The 21930-nt window shown below is 51.3% G+C and overlaps 8 protein-coding genes across 8 annotated transcripts; 2 read left to right on the forward strand and 6 right to left on the reverse strand.

Annotated features, from left to right (window-relative positions):
* Positions 1-2: 2 nt before the first annotated feature.
* On the reverse strand, positions 3-1554 carry STEHIDRAFT_107229 (kinase-like protein; the record flags this gene model as incomplete). The annotated part of the gene is made up of 5 exons (XM_007299052.1): positions 3-371; positions 438-759; positions 811-1217; positions 1283-1465; positions 1522-1554. The coding sequence occupies 5 exons, from the start codon at positions 1552-1554 to the stop codon at positions 3-5; spliced, it is 1314 nt and encodes a 437-aa protein (XP_007299114.1).
* Positions 1555-1959: 405 nt separating this feature from the next.
* On the forward strand, positions 1960-3104 carry STEHIDRAFT_117792 (ankyrin). The gene is made up of 7 exons (XM_007299053.1): positions 1960-2101; positions 2161-2254; positions 2313-2326; positions 2392-2404; positions 2477-2653; positions 2716-2837; positions 2892-3104. The coding sequence occupies exons 1-7, from the start codon at positions 2071-2073 to the stop codon at positions 2942-2944; spliced, it is 504 nt and encodes a 167-aa protein (XP_007299115.1). The 5' UTR covers positions 1960-2070; the 3' UTR covers positions 2945-3104.
* Positions 3105-3478: 374 nt separating this feature from the next.
* Positions 3479-5478, forward strand: STEHIDRAFT_136566 (aldo/keto reductase). The gene is made up of 12 exons (XM_007299054.1): positions 3479-3589; positions 3648-3780; positions 3845-3864; positions 3929-4026; positions 4083-4224; positions 4291-4498; positions 4573-4639; positions 4701-4746; positions 4800-4855; positions 4909-4949; positions 5011-5144; positions 5206-5478. Exons 2-12 carry the CDS (start codon positions 3718-3720, stop codon positions 5360-5362), a joined length of 1032 nt encoding a protein of 343 aa, XP_007299116.1. The 5' UTR covers positions 3479-3589; positions 3648-3717; the 3' UTR covers positions 5363-5478.
* A 233-nt stretch (positions 5479-5711) lies between these two features.
* On the reverse strand, positions 5712-8106 carry STEHIDRAFT_152146 (MFS alpha-glucoside transporter; the record flags this gene model as incomplete). Its single annotated transcript, XM_007299055.1, has 12 exons — positions 5712-5908; positions 5994-6062; positions 6125-6296; positions 6360-6607; positions 6682-6751; positions 6827-7062; positions 7122-7234; positions 7304-7351; positions 7411-7420; positions 7496-7714; positions 7833-7911; positions 7996-8106. The coding sequence occupies 12 exons, from the start codon at positions 8104-8106 to the stop codon at positions 5712-5714; spliced, it is 1572 nt and encodes a 523-aa protein (XP_007299117.1).
* Positions 8107-9068: 962 nt separating this feature from the next.
* STEHIDRAFT_117796 (uncharacterized protein) lies at positions 9069-11057 on the reverse strand. Its single transcript, XM_007299056.1, has 7 exons — positions 10537-11057; positions 10405-10482; positions 10276-10336; positions 10128-10207; positions 9972-10061; positions 9842-9910; positions 9069-9773 (listed from the first exon to the last, which is right to left on the reverse strand). The coding sequence occupies exons 1-7, from the start codon at positions 10574-10576 to the stop codon at positions 9361-9363; spliced, it is 831 nt and encodes a 276-aa protein (XP_007299118.1). The 5' UTR covers positions 10577-11057; the 3' UTR covers positions 9069-9360.
* Positions 11058-11595: 538 nt separating this feature from the next.
* On the reverse strand, positions 11596-12933 carry STEHIDRAFT_152148 (uncharacterized protein; the record flags this gene model as incomplete). Its single annotated transcript, XM_007299057.1, has 6 exons — positions 11596-11990; positions 12064-12222; positions 12283-12307; positions 12378-12427; positions 12497-12819; positions 12893-12933. The coding sequence occupies 6 exons, from the start codon at positions 12931-12933 to the stop codon at positions 11596-11598; spliced, it is 993 nt and encodes a 330-aa protein (XP_007299119.1).
* A 77-nt stretch (positions 12934-13010) lies between these two features.
* On the reverse strand, positions 13011-14921 carry STEHIDRAFT_136568 (uncharacterized protein). The gene is made up of 4 exons (XM_007299058.1): positions 14307-14921; positions 13556-14173; positions 13345-13357; positions 13011-13285 (listed from the first exon to the last, which is right to left on the reverse strand). Exons 1-2 carry the CDS (start codon positions 14870-14872, stop codon positions 13591-13593), a joined length of 1149 nt encoding a protein of 382 aa, XP_007299120.1. The 5' UTR covers positions 14873-14921; the 3' UTR covers positions 13011-13285; positions 13345-13357; positions 13556-13590.
* Positions 14922-20505: 5584 nt separating this feature from the next.
* STEHIDRAFT_144115 (uncharacterized protein) lies at positions 20506-21893 on the reverse strand. The gene has a single exon (XM_007299059.1). The coding sequence runs from the start codon at positions 21786-21788 to the stop codon at positions 21057-21059; it is 732 nt and encodes a 243-aa protein (XP_007299121.1). The 5' UTR covers positions 21789-21893; the 3' UTR covers positions 20506-21056.
* Positions 21894-21930: the final 37 nt, after the last annotated feature.

The raw sequence follows: 21930 nt of genomic DNA on the forward strand, positions 1-21930 counted from the left end.
GATCATGACGGTAACGGAAGCGCAATAATAGATGAAAGACATTGAGCTAGAGATCGGTCTTTCCAGGTCGTAGCAGCCGTGGGGGGTGTGGAGTCCATATGGTCAGTGAATGAAGTAGGCAACAACAGAGGCTGCGACGTGAACCAGGGGTGGTCCACCGCTTTTGAAGCTTTAATGCGTGAGGACGGTGTGTAGACGAGTAATCGGTGGATGAGATCGAGGGGAGTGGGTTCTGGCATCTCTGGAGGATAATGGCTGGTGGTAGTGGTAGACAGTGACGCTGATGGCAAGTTGGGAAGTAGAGTGGAAAGGGGAACGCCTGGTGAATCGATGAAAGTCAATTTCGTGGCGTCCGGAAGTTCCTTGAATGTCTGTGTGTTATAGGCGTAGGCTCTAAATCAGCAACGAAGATTCTTTTCAAAGACCAAGCAACCTACGGGCCAGTTCTGGTCATTCGCTGTTCCGCGAGTCTTGAATATACTCCATATGAGGCCAATATCCCCGCGTTCTGAGTCGAACAGACAACATCTCTCCCAGCCGTCATCGCTCATTACACGCGGATCCTTCGGTGGAACGTACGGTCTCGTGCGTGAGTCTTCCATGTCTTCGGAATCAGAGTCTACATCCTCATCTTCGTCGCAGCTTGAGTGTCTGATGGAAGTGAAGAACTCGGCGATGGTTGCTCCCAGACTCCATTGATCAGATGCCAGAGCGTCGTAGGCTCGAGGTCCAAAAAGTAGTTCTGGAGCACGATATGGTCTACGAGGAAGTGATCAAGACAAATCAGTAGTAGGAGGGCGAACGACAAACCCCGTTGCAACCTCGTTATACATATGGGTGGAATCCTCGTCCCATATGTCCTTCTTCCGATTGTCCTTGGTGTCTGTCTCCTTGTAAGCGATCCCGAAATCTACAATCTTCACACACCCGTCTTCAGCCACTAGGATGTTGCTCGGTTTTATGTCCCGATGAGCTACGGCTCGACTTGGATGATGGAGGTAACTTATGCCGGATATGATCTGGTAGATGAGCGATTTCGCCACCATTGTGAAGGTCTCTGTATGGACGCCAAAGGGAGCGTTGATTGCTGCCTGAAAAGGGCGTGGAGAGAATTGCGGGTATCGGAGAAGGGTAATGAGATTATTGGTGATGTAGGGCATCCAGAACCTGAGCATCGATGTTTTGGGATCGACCGTGGAGCCAATGACATCAATAATCTAGCTATGTGGTTAACTTGGGTCTGTTACAGATCAGCAGAACGGCATGGTCGCCATATACTGACCGAGGGATTGGATAGGGTAGACAGTATCCGTAGCTCCTTCACAATATCGTGCGGCTCTCTAGTGAGTTCGCGTCTAGTAGTGGCAGTTTTGACGGCTACCCATTGGGCGGAGCCGTCAGCGAGATACAGTGCGGATCGGGTGACAATTGAAACCAGAGTCTCAGCGACCACCTGAGAAGTATTCTACGGTGATACGTCAGTGAGAAAAGTCGCCAGACCAGACAGTATCCTCGACTCACCGGGTCGTATCCGAGGACGCCAGAGGGGTCCATGGATGACAACAAGACTGTAGACGAAGCTCGCAACAGTACGGGCGAAGCTTGAGACAGCCCGGTAGCTCTCGGCTCGTAGTACGTGTTTCCGAGAGAGATCGATATCTGAGATTCAGAAGAAGACCCCTGGTTGGCGCCACATCGAAGAAGAGAAAGGAACGAGTGGCACTTGCATGCTAACAGATGATCGTAAGTACTTCAAGTCCAAGAGCCTCAGAAGAGCTGGAAGTAGGTTTTGACCAGGATATGCGAGCCCTTGACTTGTCAGAACAGAATGCTTTCTTGTTCCGGTATGGGATTTTTGGGTGGCAGCAAGATGGCAGTGGAAGAGATCAAGGAGTACTTTCCCACGGTGCTACTTAATCTTTGGCGTGACCGTATCCGGCGGACAACTGGATTGGTACCGTACTGCCTTCAAGCTCAAGCAGACGCTTCTAACTACTCGACACTTATCCGTTCTGAATTCACCTGTCTCCAACACCCTTCCTTCCATTATCTAAAGCCTTAGACTCCGCCATGGCTGAAGACGCATCTGGAGCAAGCACCAGTATGTTCTCCCCTTCGAGATCTCCTCAATCTAGCTAAGCATGGCTATCCCATGAACAGATGAACGCCTACTTGCAGCTGCACGAACCGACAACGAGGAGTTGTTGCTTGAAGTCTTCCAGCAGGAGGATCTAGATATCAATCACCAAGACGGGTACGCCTGCACATTTACTCCCAAAAGTGCGCATAGCGCCAACGAGACGCGTTCTCAGTCTGGGGAACACAGGTGTGTACATGCACAAGATTAGAATCGATGAAGTGAACCGACCATCCACAATTATACAACGCAAGCTCTACACATCGCGTACGTTTACCGTTCTCTTTGCTGACGTAGAGTCTGATCAGTGTCAGCTTATTGAGACTTGAATTCTGCCAGGGTATCCCACGGATCGACAGACGTCTTGGAACACATACTGACACATGAAGACTGCGACGTGGACCCTGTAAACCGACTAGACAAAGCCACTCCGCTTCATCTTGCTGTGCAGACCGAGGATCCCGAAATGCGCAGATATCTGGTAGAATCGCTGCTCGAAGCCGGTGCGAATACCAAGTGAGTAGAGTCACTTACACTTGCTGGTTCGGGGAGTACTAAGATCTGATTGCTCCAAACAGTGTCAAGGATAAGCATGGGGATACGCCCATGGCATATCTTCCCGATGACGACAAGGAGGTGAAGGCCTTGATTCGCAAAGCGCAAGCTCAGGCTAGCGTCTCGAATGATGATGTGGCTAACGGTGCGCTTTCTGCGCACACGCATTTAAAACTCTGCTTACCCTTTGTCCGTGTAGATGATGATGATGAACCTGGCTCTGGCTCCGGATCCGGCTCTGACGATGAATGAAACAGGGAATAAGCAAGAGTGCAGTTCGGAATTTTGGATGTAACGCCTAGATGTGGATGTACAGCTGACGTTTATTGTCACTAATATCAAGGAACCACGTGGGTCGTGATCTGCTCTACAGACTTTCTTCATGATTACTACCCTGTCCTGTCTTAATGCCAGCGAGATACGGCAGTCGTCCACCTGGGCCACCCTGGGTGGCGTATTTCAAGTATTCATGTCACCACCGTGTACCGTGGTATCTATTATAGAAAGCTGGGCAACGAATTAGAATGTGTGCTCAGGTCACTGTCTATTGTTCGCATTGTGCAACCGAGAAACAAGAAAGTACCAGGCGATACGCGTTGCTCTCGCGTCGTACTGCCTGCTTTGGGATGACACAGTCGACGAATGTCAATCTGACGAGTGGCGCTCGGAACTTCGGGAGGTGCACTTTGTGATCAAGCCAGTGTCACACTCACATGGCGATTCTCCCATAGGAATATCCTGCATGGGGCGAGGGCATGACACCGTCTTGTTGACAAGGGGTGACCCACTTTGAACAGCGTTTTCTCGGAGGGACTCGTGTGGATTGGTGGCAACGAAATTGGAGTCTGTCGTTGAACATTCTTCGACTGAAGGAATACGGGTGGATATACTAGTATTGTGGGTAGTTGTAGATCTTGGAGTATTTACTGATCACTGACCCCTACCTGTATAAAAGCCCCAGCCTCAACGACTGTTCCTCCCACAATCAGTCGCGGAACATCTCCACTAGTAGAATCAGCTTAAACATGATCCAACAAACTACCAAGCTCAGCGGGACCGCTGCCAATATCGTTCTAGCAAAAACAGGGGTATGTGTTCGACTCCTTCCTACGCTCCGTTCGTGTCCCTCCCTAACCAACCTCTGCGATGCAGCATGGTCTCGCCGGTATGACGTATGTGCTTTTATGCGTCTCAAAGAGTCTCGCTGTCCTGATGGAATCTTTCTTCGTCTCCCAGTCAGAAACCTGATCCTCTAGACGATATCACCTGTTTCAAGGCTATCAAAGCGAGTTTGGACAGTGTGCCTGCGGGAGCGAAGATGCTACTTAACAGCGGTAGGGGATCCACACACTCTGGTGATAAAATTCCTCTCTCATCATGTCTGCGTCAGCCGAATTTTACGGCAGAAGCCCACCGACAAGCAACCTCGAGCTTCTGTCGAGATTCTTCGAAAAATATCCCGAATATGCCGAGAAAGCCTTCCTATCTGTCAAGGGAGCAACCAAAGCCGATAGTATGATGACCGATAATTCGTCAGTGTGACATTCACTTCTTGGCAATCTCTCACTAATCCTCTTGGTGGTTGTTCGCGTCAATAGTCCGGAAAACTTGAAGCGTAGTGTTGACACATGCATCGCAGCCCTACGCGGGATGAAGAAGATAGATTTGTTCGAATGTGCCCGTGTGGACCCAAAGTACCGCATCGAAGACACCCTGCAGGTTCTATCTGGCTTTGTGAAAGAACGGAAGTTCGACCATATCGGACTTTCCGAATGTAGCGCCGAGACTGTTCGCCGTGCCAACAAGGTCACTGAAATGTTCACACACCTGCAAATCCTTTTCTTTACTGACCAGATTGATGAACTTCGTCTGTACCCCAGGTCTGGCCTATTGCCTCGGTAGAGATAGAGATCAGCCCCTTCTCATACGAGGATGAGACCAAGAAAGGTACAACTAGCCATTCGTTCATGTTCTCCAGGTTCATCGCTAAATAATAATATTTGACCAGTCGTGGAGACTTGCAAGGAGCTCGGGATCGCTGTCGTCGGATACTCGTAAGCCTCAAGCCGCAGATCACCATCTAGCAGTCACTGAATGCCATCTACAGTCCCATTGGTCGAGGCTTGCTCACGGGGACGATAAACAAAGCCGACGACCTTCCCGGTAAGTATGTTTATTACTTCCCCAAGCGTCGCCCACTCACCCTAGCTGTACAGAGGGGGACTATCGCAAACATTTCAGTCGCTTTCAAGAGGGAGTTAGTCATCTCATATATTCTCCAGCGTTTGTGCAGGTCGTCTGATATATGGTTCATGCAGAACGTGGAACACAACGCGGCCATAGTCGACGCTCTGACCTCCATCGCGAAGAAGAAGAATGTGAGCACTACCCAGCTCAGTATTGCCTGGGTGAGTGCACTCGGTAGCCACGTCATCCCTCTTCCTGGATCATCGTAAGTCGATGATTATATTATCATTTTGCACCGTTGATTGATTGTCTTTCCAAACCATTAGAAACGCGACTCGCACTCTGGAGAATCTCGCTGGTGGCGACATCGAACTCTCTACAGAGGAGCTGGATGAGATCAGTCAGGTCCTCGCGGCACACACGGTCAAAGGCTCGAGGTACTTTGACAAGGGCCCTGTTCAAATTTTGAACCTCTGGGGTTAGAATGTCTAGTTCCAGACGAGGCAGCAAAGAGGACGCCATATGTAGTTCGTCATGATTTTCACGCTGGTTTCACTTCTTGTAATAGTCAATACAAGATGAACATCCATGGTTTTATGGGTAGCAAGACGAGTATTATTGCAAAAAATCTATGTTGTATTAAGGAAGTCGGCGAAAAGCGGGTCAGCTACAGCTACACTGTATGATACAGAGCATCGTCTAAAACATCCCCTATCTATATGATGCATGACACGGGCATCGACGACCAGCCCGTCGTCGGTTTTCATGGGAGTGAATCGTAAGACTAATCAATCGACTAGCGTATCGTAAATCCCGATCCATGATTGTCTTTTTACACCTCCAACTCCAACGCATCTGCATCCTTTTTCTCTACATCGCTTGGCCTCCGACTCAAAGTGGGAGTCTTATCGAGCGAATGCTCAGCATCCATTTCTGCTCGATGCTCTCGTACATATTGCTTGAAGCGGCGAGGAGCAATGCCACGAGCGTAGAGGAGATCTATGTCGCTGAATGAAAGGCCTTTCGTCTCTGCGAGATATTCAACGGAATAAAGAATAGAATGATAAGTCAAGGTCCAGAACGAATTACGAGGTCAGACTGGGATAAGACAAACCTGGGAGCATGAAGTATAGAGTCGACCACACGATGCAACAGAGAGCGAAGTAAAGGAATCCGACCTTACCTGTATAACCCATGTGCTTAGTGATCATAATCGGTGATAATGAGAAAAGCAAAGGGACCGACCGCCGAGGTTGCCTTGATCGGGATTTAGCATGAAGGGTATGACGACCGCGAACACCAAGACCATCAAGGACTGGCAAACTGTCTGGATCATTGACAGCTGAGCTCTCAAGGACGGTTTTCCGACTTCCTGTGCGAATGCAAGACCCGCTGCGCCGATCGTGGATTGGTATACCTGCGTCAACATATGGTAGTGAGACCTCACAATCTTGAAACAATCAAAGCCGACAGTACTCACGATACTCCAGATAAAAACCGTGACGACCATGACCCACCCAGCGGCTGTGGATGTGAAGCAACCTGCGATGCCCATCACAAGGAGAGTAACGGCCAGGACGGCGATTCCGGGAAGAATAAGCCCCCTTCGACCATACTTCTCCACAAAGACGAACGCAGATGAAGTTCCGATGAGCTTGAACGCAAAGAGGATGGCGGTAACAGTGAAGACATCTTCGATGTGAACGTTGTTGAAGAAATAGGATACATCTGATGATTTCGGTGTATTGATGAGTGTCTCAGAGCACGAGTTTCCAGGAGAGGACAATGGGGTTCGAACGTACATCCCAGAACGACGCTGGCGCCACACAGTTGCTGTCCCACGGTCGTCGCCACAGCAGCCAAAGTACGTTTCTGTACGATATCGATGTTCGATTCAGCAAGATGTACTCCTTGTAGGTGCAGGCACAGAGATATAGGGCAACGTACTTTGTTCGTCCCGGAAAGACACCTCAAGAAAGCCATCCTGTCCTTCTTGCCCCCCTTGAGAGCCTGCAACTGCTTCGCCTTCGTCACTTCGCCCTGCAGCCTCTCGAACTCGCTATCTGCGAGCGCCTCATTTCCGTGCAGACGAGATAGAGACTTTCGGGCTTCCTCGGGGCGATCGTGCAGTAGAAGCCAGTATGCGCTTTCTGGCATGAACCAGTACCCTATGAAGAGTATGACTATTATTCTGAGTTAGTATGATGGCTACTGTTGGGTTTGGGTAGGATAACAGACTTACTGATGAAGAAGTACTGCACCGTCAATATGCTTCGGTATTGCCATCTACCGGTTATGTGGATTATGCCCGGAGTGATGAATGCTGCCAAACTCTGCCCGAGGACAATGCTAAAGCTGCAAGTGCGGCACTTGTGTTCAGCCAACAGACTCGGACCGAATGAATGGAGGAAGGAGGACGCTTACTTGTAAAAGCAAAGTGTGAAGCCACGCATGGTTGGATGCGACAACTCCCTGCCGAAGAAGGTAGACTGAGCATCCCAGACGATGAGACGGGAGTGTCTCAGACTTACCCTACGAAAGCTATAAGGACGAGATCCGGGTGAGCAACCGTGGCAGACAGAAAGCTTCGTGACAAGGATGGTACCGAAGACTTACTTGGGCTCAAGGTAATCAAAGTCCCATTCCCGCACATCATCACAAGAATTCCTCCAAAGTACCGCTGCCACGACAGCGCCGTGATCTGCAGAGCAATACCCGCACAGCTAATGGCGCACCCCAGGAGGATGATATGTCGGCGTCCGGTGCGGTCGAGAAGAAAGCCAGCTATGACGCTGCCCGTACAACTCCCAATGGTCTGGGCGGCTGAGAATGCAGCTACATAGGGTGAAGAAGTAAGCAGGAGAACATATGAATACGTTCAAGATACAACAAGCTCTGTACGCTTGGAGGAGAATATGGAAACGGAGGGTCAGAACATGGAACAGCTACGCACTGATGTGCGCCGCCGGAATGACATATTCTCCGTTATACAGGTATCCGAATTGCTCTAGAAAGCTGGGGAATGCAAGCAACTGAAGAGTGACGAAGAAGTCGTTTGTCAGAAACAATAACACAACATCAAAGACAGCAAATCAAGGTAGAAAGAGCTAACTCACCTGCCCGAATACCGTATATGCATAACCCATCTGAACATTTCCAAAACTCGTGAAGAAAGCCCAAAGAAGAAACCGTCTATAGGTGAACAACGCAGACCAATCGAGCGACATTGTAAACAGTCGCCAATATAAGCGTCAGTAGCGTACAACCAGTTTTCCCAACAGACGGAGGGATGAGAAGAGAGAAAGGAAGAGAGCAGAAAAGAAAAAAGGCAAGAAGCTGGTCCAACTTCTCAGAAGGAGACGGATGCCCGGCCAGTATAAGTATCTGGCGCGGAACTCATCCACTTTTCAAATACGGACTCAAGGGCCTCGCCTTACCATCCTTAAACATAATTGGTCTGGTGCTCTGCCTGCTGTCTCTCCTCGAGTAGAACATGCCATCGTGCTCAACGTAAAGAAGGACACAAAAAGCCCGTCGGCGAGCGCATAGGCTGGAAGTGAGGGTCAGAAGTTCAGACTTTTACTGGTAAATGAGATTACCTTGCAATTGCGGACAACACATAAGTCCGAGCACAACTTTGACTAGTGAGCACCATGTGCATGAGCAGAGACGATGAACCAGAGAATTGTGAGAGAACCATGCAAAACACATTGGCGTCTAAGACAGTGATAATCCGACGTTTCCCCGGGTGTAGACCCAGGTTATGATGAGATAATCATCCACCGCATCTCGTACTTTCTCTGGTATTCTGAAGGCCCTGAGCATATTATCACGTCCAAGGCGGCATAATGAATGAATGCATGGGTACAGCGATAACGGATTGTCATCGTTGAGTAACTTGAAGCATTGCGTGTGGAAAGGACACCAAATTTGTGCTCGAGGCCTAAACTTCGATGAACGAGGCAGTCGAAGTCTGATAGCTTGAGATATGGCACCCTCGAAAACACCGGTATTCATCTAATCAGTCTATCATGAAGACCACTATGCGCCTATGAGAAATGAAGACTCACGCGTGGCAGGTTCGTGTATGGCTTCGCACCCCAGTAAATCCCAGTGCAGCCTGAGTCAAGTTCAAGGCGACAATCATCTCGATCTCACACAGCACCGACATCGCGCCTCCTTCCTATCCCAAAAACCCATTCTATTCGTATTAAAAGAGTGCCGAAGAGAATGATTACACACTTGGTATCCAATACCCACAACTACGTCAATCAATGACCAGCCCTCTATTCCGAATATCCCGCATGTATACCATTCCGACCCTTGAACCAAGAAAACCTGCAGATCGTCCCATCCATCCATCCATCCCGGGAGTTGAGACGCGTGTCAATCGTAAAAATTTCGTAGTCTTAACCGTAGCCGTAGCTTGGCTTGACCTGGGGGTATATGCGAAGTCGGAAATCCGTCTACCCGTCCTATGATCACCGCGGAGGCGAAGCATCCCTCCTCCAATAATCATACACCCTGCTATTCCTCGCACTATTCGATATAGCCTCCCGTCCTCTCTGAGCCCACTGATGATATATCGGCGTCGAAACGTTCCTCGCATGTCGATGCGATTTCTCCACGTTCGCACCCGTGCCCAGAGGTTCCGTATCGTCTGCTGGAGGTTCCCGGGTGGATCTTGAGAACGTCCGGGTGCGGGTGCGGCGGGCGGGAGAGGAGGGAGTCGTGGTAGGGAAGGGGAGTTTGTTGATACGTGGAGACGAAGATGCGGATGGGGACATGGTACCGAACCAATCGACGGCGGCGATGGGGACGACCCAGACGTGCGATGTGCCGTTGGCGTGCTGCCGAAGGGCTAGGATGAAAGCCGTCAAGGTGAAGCCGAAAACTGGTCCAACAATGTTTGTTAGCAACACAGAGGGACCTAGTCGATACAGGAAGTATTCATGAACTCACGCAAGAAAGCAATGACGAAAGCGAAGGATTCAATCACTCGATACTGTGCTTGGTACATCTCCGTGGTGACTGTCAAAACGTTCGTTAGGATCGCCGCCATTGTGATTTCAGAAAACTGTCGGGTACTCACAACCACCGACGACGGTGCTATCTGAAGAAGAGGCGAAACACTGGACGATGGCAGACTTGGCTTCTGAAGCCGCGAGAGAACCAGCAAGAGCTGTAGCCAAAGCCGTGATCCTTGTCAGATGTGTATGCGAACGACGAATATTGACAGTGAACGCACCTAGCCATAGTGTGGCCATAATTCCCGTACCAACCAGTTCTAGCCGAGTGGAAACAAGGCGCCATATGCCACTTGCGATTCTGTACGGAACACGGAACACAGAGACGTTCATAACTCAGCCAAATAAAGTAGAGTTGAAAGAACGTACAGGCCAAGCATAGTTACGAGACCAAGACATGAAACAGCGATTGCAAAGGGTACATCACGGGCTGAAGAAGGGAGCTTGCTTAGATACACGCGGCGGAAGTGAAGGTTCAGATTTGGAGGATTGACGCACTGAGATGGGATGGGGTGAGGATTGCCTGGAAATGGCCTGCCAGGGCGAGACATATGAGACTCAAAACGAGCACAAAACCTACGGGTCACCAATCAGAAAGGACATAGCAGAGGAAGCAGCGGGATAACGCACCTAGTAGACAGGAATGTAGGACGCTGAAAAGCGAAGGCATGGCTTGCACTCGAAGAATCCTGATAACCCGAGCCCGGGGTATACAATATGATAGTCAAAGACAGACAAAGGGACTCGGTAGCCTCTCTCTATGCGCACAGGGCAGTCAAGCCGACAAAGAATGACAAGTTTCACAATCAACCGACGCCAGAACGACGCCGTTTTCGATGCCGGTGAGTGTCGCCGACAAAGGGAGAGCAGTGGAGCGCAGCGCTCACTGAGTTGGAAAATAAAAATAAAAGAATGGAGCTATCGCTCAAAGAACAGTTGGTGAGAGAGAAAAACAGTCGAGCCGGTGGACCTTATCAATAAGTCCCATCGCCTCGGAGGTCCCTTCACTTGTCCCTCACAACCGACAGCGACCATGGGCGGCAAGGCGGCAACTCGGATTGACATAACATACCATCTTGTTAGGGATCCACCACCCGCATGCGCTCCTTCCAGACGGTATGATGAAAAAGTAAAGGTGGCATGCAAATGTTCTGTGTCACCAGGAAAGCTGCAGGCAGCAGCGGAAAGAAAGGCGCTGTGGGAGAAAATCAGTTCGGAGGCTTTCGGAGGCTTCCTTTGATTTCCCACGTGCAAGTGGCGAAAGCCTTGCACCCGAGTTCTTGGTGTGTGGCGCACAGTCTCAGTCTCATCTTGCGGCGACCAATCTGTCGCAAGCACCTCCCGCTTATACAGACGCAGACGCAACATTGGAGTTCATTCAGGTATTTATAAGGTCGCAAAAGCTTGCATGATATTACAGGAAGTTTGGTTTCGTGATACAGTACAGGTGAAATGCCAAGTTACTACCGGACTGGACAAGGACTGGACGGCGATGCGGAATGAGGTGATGGAGACACAGGACATTAGGCAACAAGATGAGCGAGATAACTGGAATGGCGACACAGGGCTAAATATTGGGGGGGGAGGGGGGGAGATAAGATCGCTGAGATACATGAGAGGAATATGAACTCACGATCTCTTAACCCCCAAGATATTTCCCAGCCCGAACACGGCACACAATCTGATCTCTCAAATACTCAACTCCCTCTCTCTGATGAACGCGTCCCTCAGTTTCATGTACTCGAACGGCGAGACACTCTTCCCCATCAACCTCTTACCCATCACCGCATCTAACGTCGACGTGGTCATCCTCTTACACTCCTCAAGTTCCTCCTTGGTATGTATCCCGATGACGGACCGAAGGATGTGGGCGTGATATTCCATAAGGCCGTGCGATATCACAAAGAGACTGATTGGGTCGCTCGACACGGGCTCTACGGGCTCTACGACTTGGCTGTATGCGCGACTCGGATAGGCGTGGCTGCTGGTTGACGCAGAAGCAGGCAGGAAGTGGGGATTATAGCTCGAGCCCTGTACAGTAGGAGGTGCACGAGATGTCGATGGAGGAGGGGCAGGTTGGGCGGCTGTGATGGTTCATTCATAAAAATGAGAGAGGTGGGTGAGTGAACTGTTCGTCAGGCATAATATAAAACGGACCTCGGGGAACCGACCAAATTTCTTTCTGAACTGGGTGCCGCTCGCGACGAGGCCTAGCGTTTACCTGATCTTTTCCACCTTCGAGGACGACAATGGGTTCGGCTGCGGGAAGGTTTTGCGAGCTGGGAGGCATAACATTACTTGGAGCGTTCTCGATTACTGGGCACGATATTAGAGATATCGCAGAATGTAGGCGCTGCCACTAAATATAAAACGCACATTCGGTTCCCTGAGTTTGGATATTCTGAAAAGAGGCGATCGTTATAAGGGCGTTAGTATCATTGTCAGACATTTAGGGGCATCAGGCGACCAACATGAGCAGCATTTAGGGTACCAGTGTGTACACCAGGGGCTGTTTGCATCTCTACCATGAACAAATTTATACGGTGTAAGTCAAGCGCATAAGAAATTCGAGGGAACCACTAGGCTATACCTTGGGCAGAGGAAAGGCCAACCATCGGTCCAGGCACCTGAGGCTTCTCCCTCGTCGCCATGAAAGCCCTCCAATCCGTCTCGTCAGTACGCATAGACCGATCATGCTCGTCCAAACCTCCGTAATGTGCATCTTCTTCTAGATTATCTCTGAACCGCTCCTTGTCGAGCGGCTTACGGCACACGCGCATATGGTCATTGTCGATGATGGCGGCGATGGTTGCTGGCGACCTGTCGTACCGAACGGAGAGGTCTTGGACATTGAGACGGCCCGATTTGTAAAGGTCGCGAACCTTGGCACGAACGATGCGGCTCCTCTTCCATCTAAAGAGTGAGAGGCGTAACGGTCACCGTTCAGCATTTATGTATGAAGAAGGAACGGTGTATAGACACGCACGTGACAACGGCGGAGTCGTAGATTTTCTTCGTCTCGTTCATTGCGGACCTGTGTCGGGCACCGACGGTATGTGAGGTGTACGACGATTGGGGGTGGGAGAGGAAAATGATTGATAGGAGGAGAACAGCACTTGGCGAGACTTTATGTCGAAATCCGCGCGCGAAGTGTGGTGACGTGAATAAGAAGCAAGTAAAGGAGAATAATCAAAGACAAAGACAGGACAAGATCCGCATACAGCAACGGAGAATCAACCGCAAGTACATCTTCGTACAGCTGCCAAATACGGCGAGGCGTCCATTTTTGGGACACACTCAGAGAGAGAGATGTCAAAGAGGCGCCTTGTTCGGCTCGTTCCGAACAATGGCGCGCATGGGCTGGAAGAGAAGACCAAAACTAAGCACACTGTCAATCAAGGCGGTGTCGAAGGTTGCGAACGATGCGGATGAGCTCACAGATCTAATTTTTCTTCTAGGCGGTCGGTCCATGGGTGGCATTCGACATGCGTCGCACAGGTTTCGAGAACGTCCACGAACGCCGTGATCGTTGAAGGGAGGGAAATGAACGCAGAAGAAAGATAGACAGGTGATGATTGTGCCACGACGATCAGAAACGTCCTCTTCTCAAGGTGTAAGTACATCGAGATGGGCCACACTAACAACTCACCATACAACCCGGCTTGATCCGACGATGTGCAAATCTCAAGCGGCGTTCTGGGCTACACCCGCACCGACGCTCCCAATACCCATCTCAACCACATAACTCTCCCTGCCCAACCTCCTCATCTCATCGACAACATCACCCACCTTCTCCATCTCCATCCACCTCCGTCTCTCTGGCTCCTCCCCGGGCCCTCTCCCAATTACTTGTGTGGCACTGGCCTTGCCTGGGTCCTCATGCGCTTGAATCAGCCCGGCCGGCAGCAGTTCCACAAATCTTACCCTCAGCGCGAGCCACTGCCAGCTCTTGACTTCCCTCACCCATTCCTCAATATCTCCACGCTCGCCTTCGGCGTACAAAATGCCTGGGTGTCCGACCTTGGCGAACCCGGTGAGCGAAAGCGTTGCGGATAAATTAAGGAGGTTGCGTCGTTTAGTGGGCGAGACAAGGTGGTGGGAAGTCAGGAGGGCATGATAACGTTGACTGGGTTGTGCTGGCCCTGATGTAGATGAATGTGGAGTTTCTGAGGAGGAAGGGGACGAGAGCTGAGAGTTACTGTTCAGCGAGGTTGCGTCGTGTAGAAGAGGAATCAGGTGTTCGGAGAGTAGTTGATAGATCGGATATCTGGTTAAACGCGGGAACAAACTACATCAGCGTCTTTCAACATAGAAGCACAGAAGAGCTGAACGTTTAGTGTGTATCCGTTTGAGGCGGAACGAGGGCTAAGTGACTCGTGACAGTCTGAGCCTATACTCACTCACATCCATCGGCCTGGCACGCGACCTCCATCTTCTCTCTGACAATCTCCTGCCACCTCGCCTGTTCCTCCCGACCCATCGCCTCACCTTTTACACTCACTCTGATACCTCCTGACCCATCGTTAAGCGCACGATTCGGATACATCCGTGGCACGTCAACCTCATACCACACCTTCTTCGACTCTTCCAATCCGACTCGTATTCGCGTTCCCTGTGGGCCCCACACGCCTGTAGCTCCCGATTCAGATTCAGAACTGGGATCATCTGCAGCTGCAGGATCACCATTACTAGCCGCCACACAGCTCGAGTGTTCCACGGAGGAGCGTGGCGAAGGGGCCTCAACCTCCCGCACTGAGTGTAATAAACTTCGAACCGCCTCCTCCGGGTCCATGGTGAACTCATCAAGCGCATGTGTCCATAGAACGGCCGCACGCGACGTGGAAGGGGGGACGACGAATGTGAGTTGTTCACCCGGGAGGAGTGCATGTTTGAGGAGCGATAGTTCTTCGAGCTGGCGATTCAGGACTTCGTCATCCGTGTCAGATGACTCTGTTAAAAGCCCCATACTGCAGTTGCAGTAGAGTTAGCGCGAGATACCACAGGCTGATGGAACTGGCAAAGACGTGTAGCACGGTTGGGCGATGGCAAACACGTTGTTCGTTGTCAAATCCGGTCAGGGAGGCGAATTTTCCGAAGTGGGGAAGGTTCGAGGGTGATTGTGTCCTTAAAATCACGGAAGAGCAGTGAGAGCGCGAGGAAGCACTAGTGTGGGGCGGGGTGCGGGAGAAAAACACGAGCAAGGTGCCAACCCGAAGTTGCTTATGGCTGGGAGATCTGTGGAGTGATGATGAGATAGGCTAGGGAGAACGACTCAGCGCTTTCCAACGTCCACGATTCAACGTTTCAACAGCAAAGACAAATAGACAAACTAGTGAGTGAGTCAATGATCAACGTAATCCAGTACTCAAGTTCAGTCATTTCTACCTCCACGCCCTCCACCGACGCATCGAAGATACTTGTCGTGCGGCGGTCCGAGGAGCTCAGTGTTGCCAACGCTTTCGAGATCGAATACCACATTCATAACAGTATTCCGAAGTGAAGATTACTCACACGAAACTAGAGCAAGTAAATCGAGTCAGGTTATGCCAGCAAATCTTCGGTATGGTGACGTCGTTGGTGTGCTGAAGAACGCCAAATCGGGTCCGGAGATTCAAAGCGTACGCCACGTGGGCTAGTGCGCAAGATGCCGGTCAAAGCAAAGCCTTCTTTCTCCACAGCTTCGACTAGCAAGTCAAGCCAGCCAGTTCGATACGTGGGCTCAGCTTATAATTTTGACAAGGTTTTACGCTCGAACAATAGCAACGGGGTCGCCTTGGAGTGGCCTTACTTAATACGACCTCAGGTGCCCGCAGTCCCACTAAATTCGAGGGTCCTTCAACAGTGTCCATGAGACCTATAGACTACTGTTTGAAGATGCCTCCGGAGACATTAGTTCAGTCAAACCCCAGCTACCAGTGGTTGCGCGACGACCCCTAGCCTGTATCTCATGACAACGACGTCTGACAGTCGAGTTCGAGCTAGATCCGTATTGCTTCCTCCCGATATCGCTAGTTCCGCCCATTGCATCTATAAGTACACACCTACAGACATGCCTTCAAGCTCAAGGACTACCGCGTCTCCTTGTGGAAATATTTTCGAGAGATTGAACAGTCAGAAGGCTTCCCGCACTCTGAGGAAGCAATGACACATGGGAAGGTGTATGTGCAAGATCCGTCTATGTAGTTCTCTCCAATTTCTCCCAGATAATGTGCGCTGTCATTCAATGAAGCCATGTCCGCAAACCAACATCTTCCTTGGCAGATATCCTTATAGACATAGTGTAAGTACGAGAACGAGCCAATCGCAATGCCCGCGGTTCACAACAGAAGCGAGAAGCCCGTCGAACAAGCACATCGGTACCTTGTCAGCCCCTGAGGCCTAATCAACAAACTGGATACACTTCAGGGAGCACGAATTCCCTTCTGCAGTCGAGTCTTCCCGTTTTCATGTACGCAGAAGACAGAAGAGGTATCGCTCCCTTCTCGTTACTTCTCCGGATCAAATCAGCGCGTGAGCGAGAAGATCGCAGGATGCGGTCGTATACTTAGACGTCCCTGCCAAATGGAGAGAGGTGTTGATCTGTGGGCGCAGGGATGTTTTTGTAGGAGCAAGTCGAGGAGAGTCACCAGGTCAAAAATCAGGACCTCTAATCACAGCGCTTAGTTTGCCGGTCTGCCAGTGAGAAGACGGTGGGGGAAGAACGCGGTATTTGTATAACTAGCGCTGTGTCTCGTTCAATATGCGTGCACGTAGAGAATCTGCCCACTTCGTTCATAAATCCGCATTGGTGACCGTTTCTGACTCGTCAGACGCGTCCCATGCATCACGGTCTAGGGTAGGTCGCCGCCGGTCAGACCGAGGCTGACCGCTGACAAGAGTCTCGAGCAGAGTCTCGAGCTCAACATACATAACAAAACGCGTCCGTTAGACTCAAGCTCAGATGAATACGAGAAGGTCGAAGTCGAGACGCTCTCTGATATGCGCTGTATAAGGCCTGCCTCCATCCTCCAATCAAGTCATCGTGAGTCCTTTCACAAAGCAAGCGATCGGTAGCGAAGTCATCGGACGAAACTCGAGCATGCATATTTATGTACGTCCCGGTCCTTGCTCACATTGCAAGGCTTGGAACTTCACACCCACAGATATAAAAGGCGTCTGAATCAGTATCAGACCTGTGGGCTATGCCAAGACCCTGAGGCGTAGCGCTGCGTTTCGAGAGTAAAGACCCTTTTCACCCGCCGATTGTGAAGATGTGACACGAAGAACTGTGCGAGCTGCGACCGCGAGCGCTCGATAGAGAGAACGAAAAGATAGCGGAAGATCGGCCACGCCACTCGTTTCATGCAACTCTCCTCGCAGTTGAATGTTACAAGGATGGAAACTGGCACACGCCACTGCGCCACTACTTATTGGCAGAAGCTGATAGGGACATAGCCAAGATTAGGATAAAGTAGCAGGATGCACCCATGCTCGTCGACGTTTCATTTCCGTCTTGTCCGGCTATTCAGAAGCACGTCCACCGCACACCGGGACCAGGACCGAGATCAACAACAATGCACTGTCCAAATTGCATTCTGCCACCGGGTGCGTCGTCGGTGAAGGAAGCAGGGTGGCACAAGCAACACGAGTTTGGCAAAGGCAGATGCACTTACTGCATACTTTCTTCTCGAGTAACACGCTTGATAGCTGTGTTCCTACCACGTACGTACACCCTGACCACAAGCAGTATGAGAGAGATATCCCGAGGAGCGCAGACGTTCCCCGTTCCAGCAACTCACCTGCACACCCATCAAACATCACAAGTTCGTACCAGCCCGTACCCAGGACTTCAGATATGAAGCTTCATGCATCATGCCTCAAGCCAGCTTCTACCCGAGATCCCAGTAGAGAACAGCAGAGAATCCCAAAGCGAGACAGAAGAGCCTGTGCCACTGTGCACTCTGCGGAAAGAACGTCCGTGCCTCGTTGAGCGATTTACGCTACTGCGCCGCTACGCTACTGCGCCGCTACGACCTGCTACAATGCCACCGGTCATGTCGATGTCGTGATCAGTGATCACACCGACGAAGGGGGGTCAGAAAAGAACCTCCGACAGCCGAGCGCTGAAGAAGAAAGCTCTTGCAATCTTCAAGCTTCATGGCCGTAAGATTGCAAGAGAGCCTCGAGGAGCGTTCCATTCAACGATTCATCTCGCGGCGCCATTGACAGAAACGAGCGCGCCGGCCGAGGGGAGAACAAGGAGATGACATTGAGTTGGAAGTGAAAGCAAACGATCGAGCTTCAAGGATCGAGGATCAAGGAACGAGCGTCGAACGGGTCACAGATGGAACGGAACATGCATGTCTGCATGCCCTGAAAATCCGAATTTGCAAGTGACCGTAAGGACTGTGGAGAAGAGCAGCTGCAGGGGATCCGGAAAAGTGTACAGTACCGAGCCGCGAGCGAGCCCCGGATTCGGCGTGCACACGTGCAAGGGTGGCCCGTTAGCGGGTGCGGGTGCGGGCGCGGAACGCTCGCGCCGAGGTGCCGATTCCGATTCCGAGAGCTTCAGCGTGTGGCAAAGTGGCAGGAGAGAGAGAGATAGAGAGGAGAGCTGATCATTGTTTTGTTTGTTGTTTTCTCCACGGAGTGCAACGATCGAGCCGTCACTTATAAAAACAAGATCGTCGTCGTCGTCGTCGTCCAATCCCTGTACTCTACATATCCTGCGTCATTCCATTCCCGAGGCCGGCGAGACGGAATAAAATAACGAAAAGTTGCATGTGTATGTATCCATGTCCGTGTCCGTGTCCTTCTCCGTGTCGTCGTGAGCCTCGTGTCGTGAGGAGAGCTGCTCACAATAAGCAAAAGACGAAAGACGAAACAAACACAAACACAAAAGAAACGTCGGCAGAGCACGGATCACGGAGCACGGAGCACTGTGAGCATTGACACTACAGCGGAGGCTGCAAACACCTGCTCTAAGTAAGCCCGCAACGCAACGATAGGCAACAATGATGGTGCGCCTGAAATGAAGTCTAGCGCAAAAAAGAAAAAGGCTCGCTCAAGAGGAAACTCCGACTTGAAACCCAGCAGAAGTTCCGGGCGACGATGTGACGATGTTTGCGATCAAAACGAAACAAAAAATTCAAAGCAAGCTAAGTAGATAGGCACGAACGCTTAGGCTCACCTGTAAGCGCCGAATGCAGATGATTCAGACGGAGCAAGTGCAGACGAACGGCTGTGCGTGCGCGCAGAACGTACTAAGCTAGTGCTCATCGGTCGGTGTGATGACTTTGTCGATACGCAAGACCCAAGCTGATAAGTAGAGGTCATAAGTGATCATGACCGACATCAACAGAGCTCACAAGCCGTCCATCCAAGCGCTAGCGTCCTCGTCAAAGCAGAGAACACGAAATCAGAACGCCTGCTTCAAGTTGCACGCAAAACATCGGAGCCCCCTCGGAGACGAGCGGAGTCGCACATTACGCACGGCTGACCGGTGACCCTCGATCGAAAGTTGAAACAGCGTATGCACATTGCAGTAGGGTGGCGGACCGAACCTAGGTTTGGTACCCAAAACGTTTTGTACCGGGTTAGTTACCGGTTTGGAACCAGTAACTTACTGACCCCTCTGAGGAGGGTAGGTTAGGTACCCAAAGGTCACGTGTTGCCACAAGGTCACCACCTCACCAAGGCTTGTCAAATAAATTTCTGTCAAAGTAATTTGTGGGCCCAGGAAGATAGCACAACGTATATTGTGTTCTACCGCAGTTTGAAGCGAATTCACCTTTTTAGGAGGATTGGTGGTAGATATTTCGGACATTGCCGAGCTCTGCGGGCACTTGGTCAGAATATCATGACAATATTTATCAAATGCTAGCCATGCAGGTATTGTCCATGTTGTGCGGGTAGTTTTAGTAATTCCAAGCATTTACAGTTCCGTCTTACAACAAAAATGAGCACAACACAAAGGGTAGGCACTCCCAGGCAAAGTCCACTAGTACTGTGGCGCCACACAACCATGCAGGAGACATCGCGCTGTGCGCGAGAAAATTTGTGCATAAAATCATATTTTGCTGCACGTGAGGTGACTTTCCGAGTACCTTACCTGGTAAGTTACCGCCCTCTCTGACCTGGCATGGTAAGTTACCTGGTACCTAACCGTCAGGGAGGTTTGGTCCGCCACCCTACATTGCAGGCGGGCTTACAATTTCCTTCCCCTTCCCGTTTGCCGCCTTAGCCGCCCGTGCGCGTGAGGAACATACGCTTTGCCACAACACAACGACGGTTCCGTGTCCGAACGCCCCGAAGTTTGAATTTGAAGATTGAAGATTTGAGCCGGCTCAAAGTGAAGGAGGGGGGTGAGCCGGCCGTCATGATGGTGTATGGTGCATGGTGCAAATACATGCAATGGATGGATGGAAAGCGTAGGGAAAATAATCGATTGGCGATGGCGATGGCGCTGTCGATGGGGGGTGATGGTGCCTTGAATTTGGGGCCTTGCCTGCCTGCCTGCCTGCTTGCGGAGCTTGAAGTCCTTGAAGCCTTGAAGCTTGAGGAGTACTAGTGGGGAGGAGAACCGGACGAGTGAGCGAGGCACGCACACAGGCAGGTCTGGAAAAAACGAATGCATTAGGGAATTAAGGTATTCGATGAGAGAGGTCCATGGGCGGATATCCGTCTGCGAGGATCAGCGACGACGATTCAACAATAGTACAACAGGGTGGTAAGCAGCTAGCAATTAACGACGAGCAATGAAAGGAGAAGAGGAGAAGATTAGAGTGGTGGGCGGGACGGGTTTGGATTGGATTGGATTGATTGGATTGCAATAGATATAATGATGAGGACATGGGAAATGTGTGGATGGGGTGCGTGGATGGGGTAAATGTGCCGGGTATCGGAAAAACGGAGTCGTGAGAGGGGCGTCACATAGCGAGAGCGAGAAGCGAAGAGAGGAATACGGATACGAGCACGAACGCATGTCGAAGAGCATCAAGCGAGGGGTGGTCGTGAGTGCGTGGGTGGGGGTGAGGCCATTGCATCGTGATGATGATGATGATGATGAACGATCAGGGATATCAAGACGAACAGAGAAAAAGTCGAGAGATAGAAGGAAAGGAAGGATTCCATTGAACGCCTTCTAGGTTTCCTCGACTCTGCCCGTCTGGTCAGAACCCGCCTAAACAGCCGTCGTCATCAAGATCTGGTACAGCGAACTCGCTCCTCTTCGTCGGCAGCCTCTGTCCCCTCGTCCTACTCGGGCTCCTCTTCTTCTCTCTACTATTCCGCTCCGACTTGGGAGAGGGCGGTTGCGAGAAGAACGAACGCATCCTGTCGTCCTTTGGATCGTGCGAGTGAGTGGGCATTGCGAAGGATATCGGGGGTAGGAGCTGAGGATGCGAGGGATCGGGTGGGGTGGTGACGGACGTATCCGATTCGTCCGACTCTGATGACGAGTGGTCGTGCACGAGGGCAGGGACGGCGAACGAAGACGGTGGTGGGGGATAGAGGGATATGGTGGGTGCGTCGATGGGTTCGCGTTCGCAGGCCTCGAACGCTTTGGGGTGAAAGTAGCTGCCCTTGATCGTCTTCGCGGACGATCTCGGCGGTGAGCGTCTCGCGCTGGGTTCTGAGGAGGGGGTGTACGTGCGGTCGTTACGTGCGGGGAGGGCGCACGCGTTTGGGGAGACGACGATGGGAGCGCGATCGTAGGAGCGTGGGGAGTGGGTGAGGTGTGTGGAGACGAGGGAGGGCGTAGGAGGGAAACGAACACGGGTTGGAGCGGAGACGTTGGAACAGGCGGCGAAGGGGAAGGGGCTGGAGGAGGGCGAGTGGTTTGGCTCGTGGTCGAGGGAGGGACTGCCGTCGTGCTTGAGACACGGGCGCAGCGAGTGAGGCATCGTGCGTGGGATGGTGATGGTGACGGAGTATGGATAGGTGTGGGAGGAAGAGCACGACGGAGGACTGCAGGGCAGACCCTCGGGGTTTTGAGGGCGGGATTATTTGGGGGAGAGCGGGAGGAGAGCCATGGTGTGTATATAT

This window comes from Stereum hirsutum (assembly GCF_000264905.1).
Source record: "Stereum hirsutum FP-91666 SS1 unplaced genomic scaffold STEHIscaffold_1, whole genome shotgun sequence".
NCBI lineage: Eukaryota > Fungi > Basidiomycota > Agaricomycetes > Russulales > Stereaceae > Stereum > Stereum hirsutum.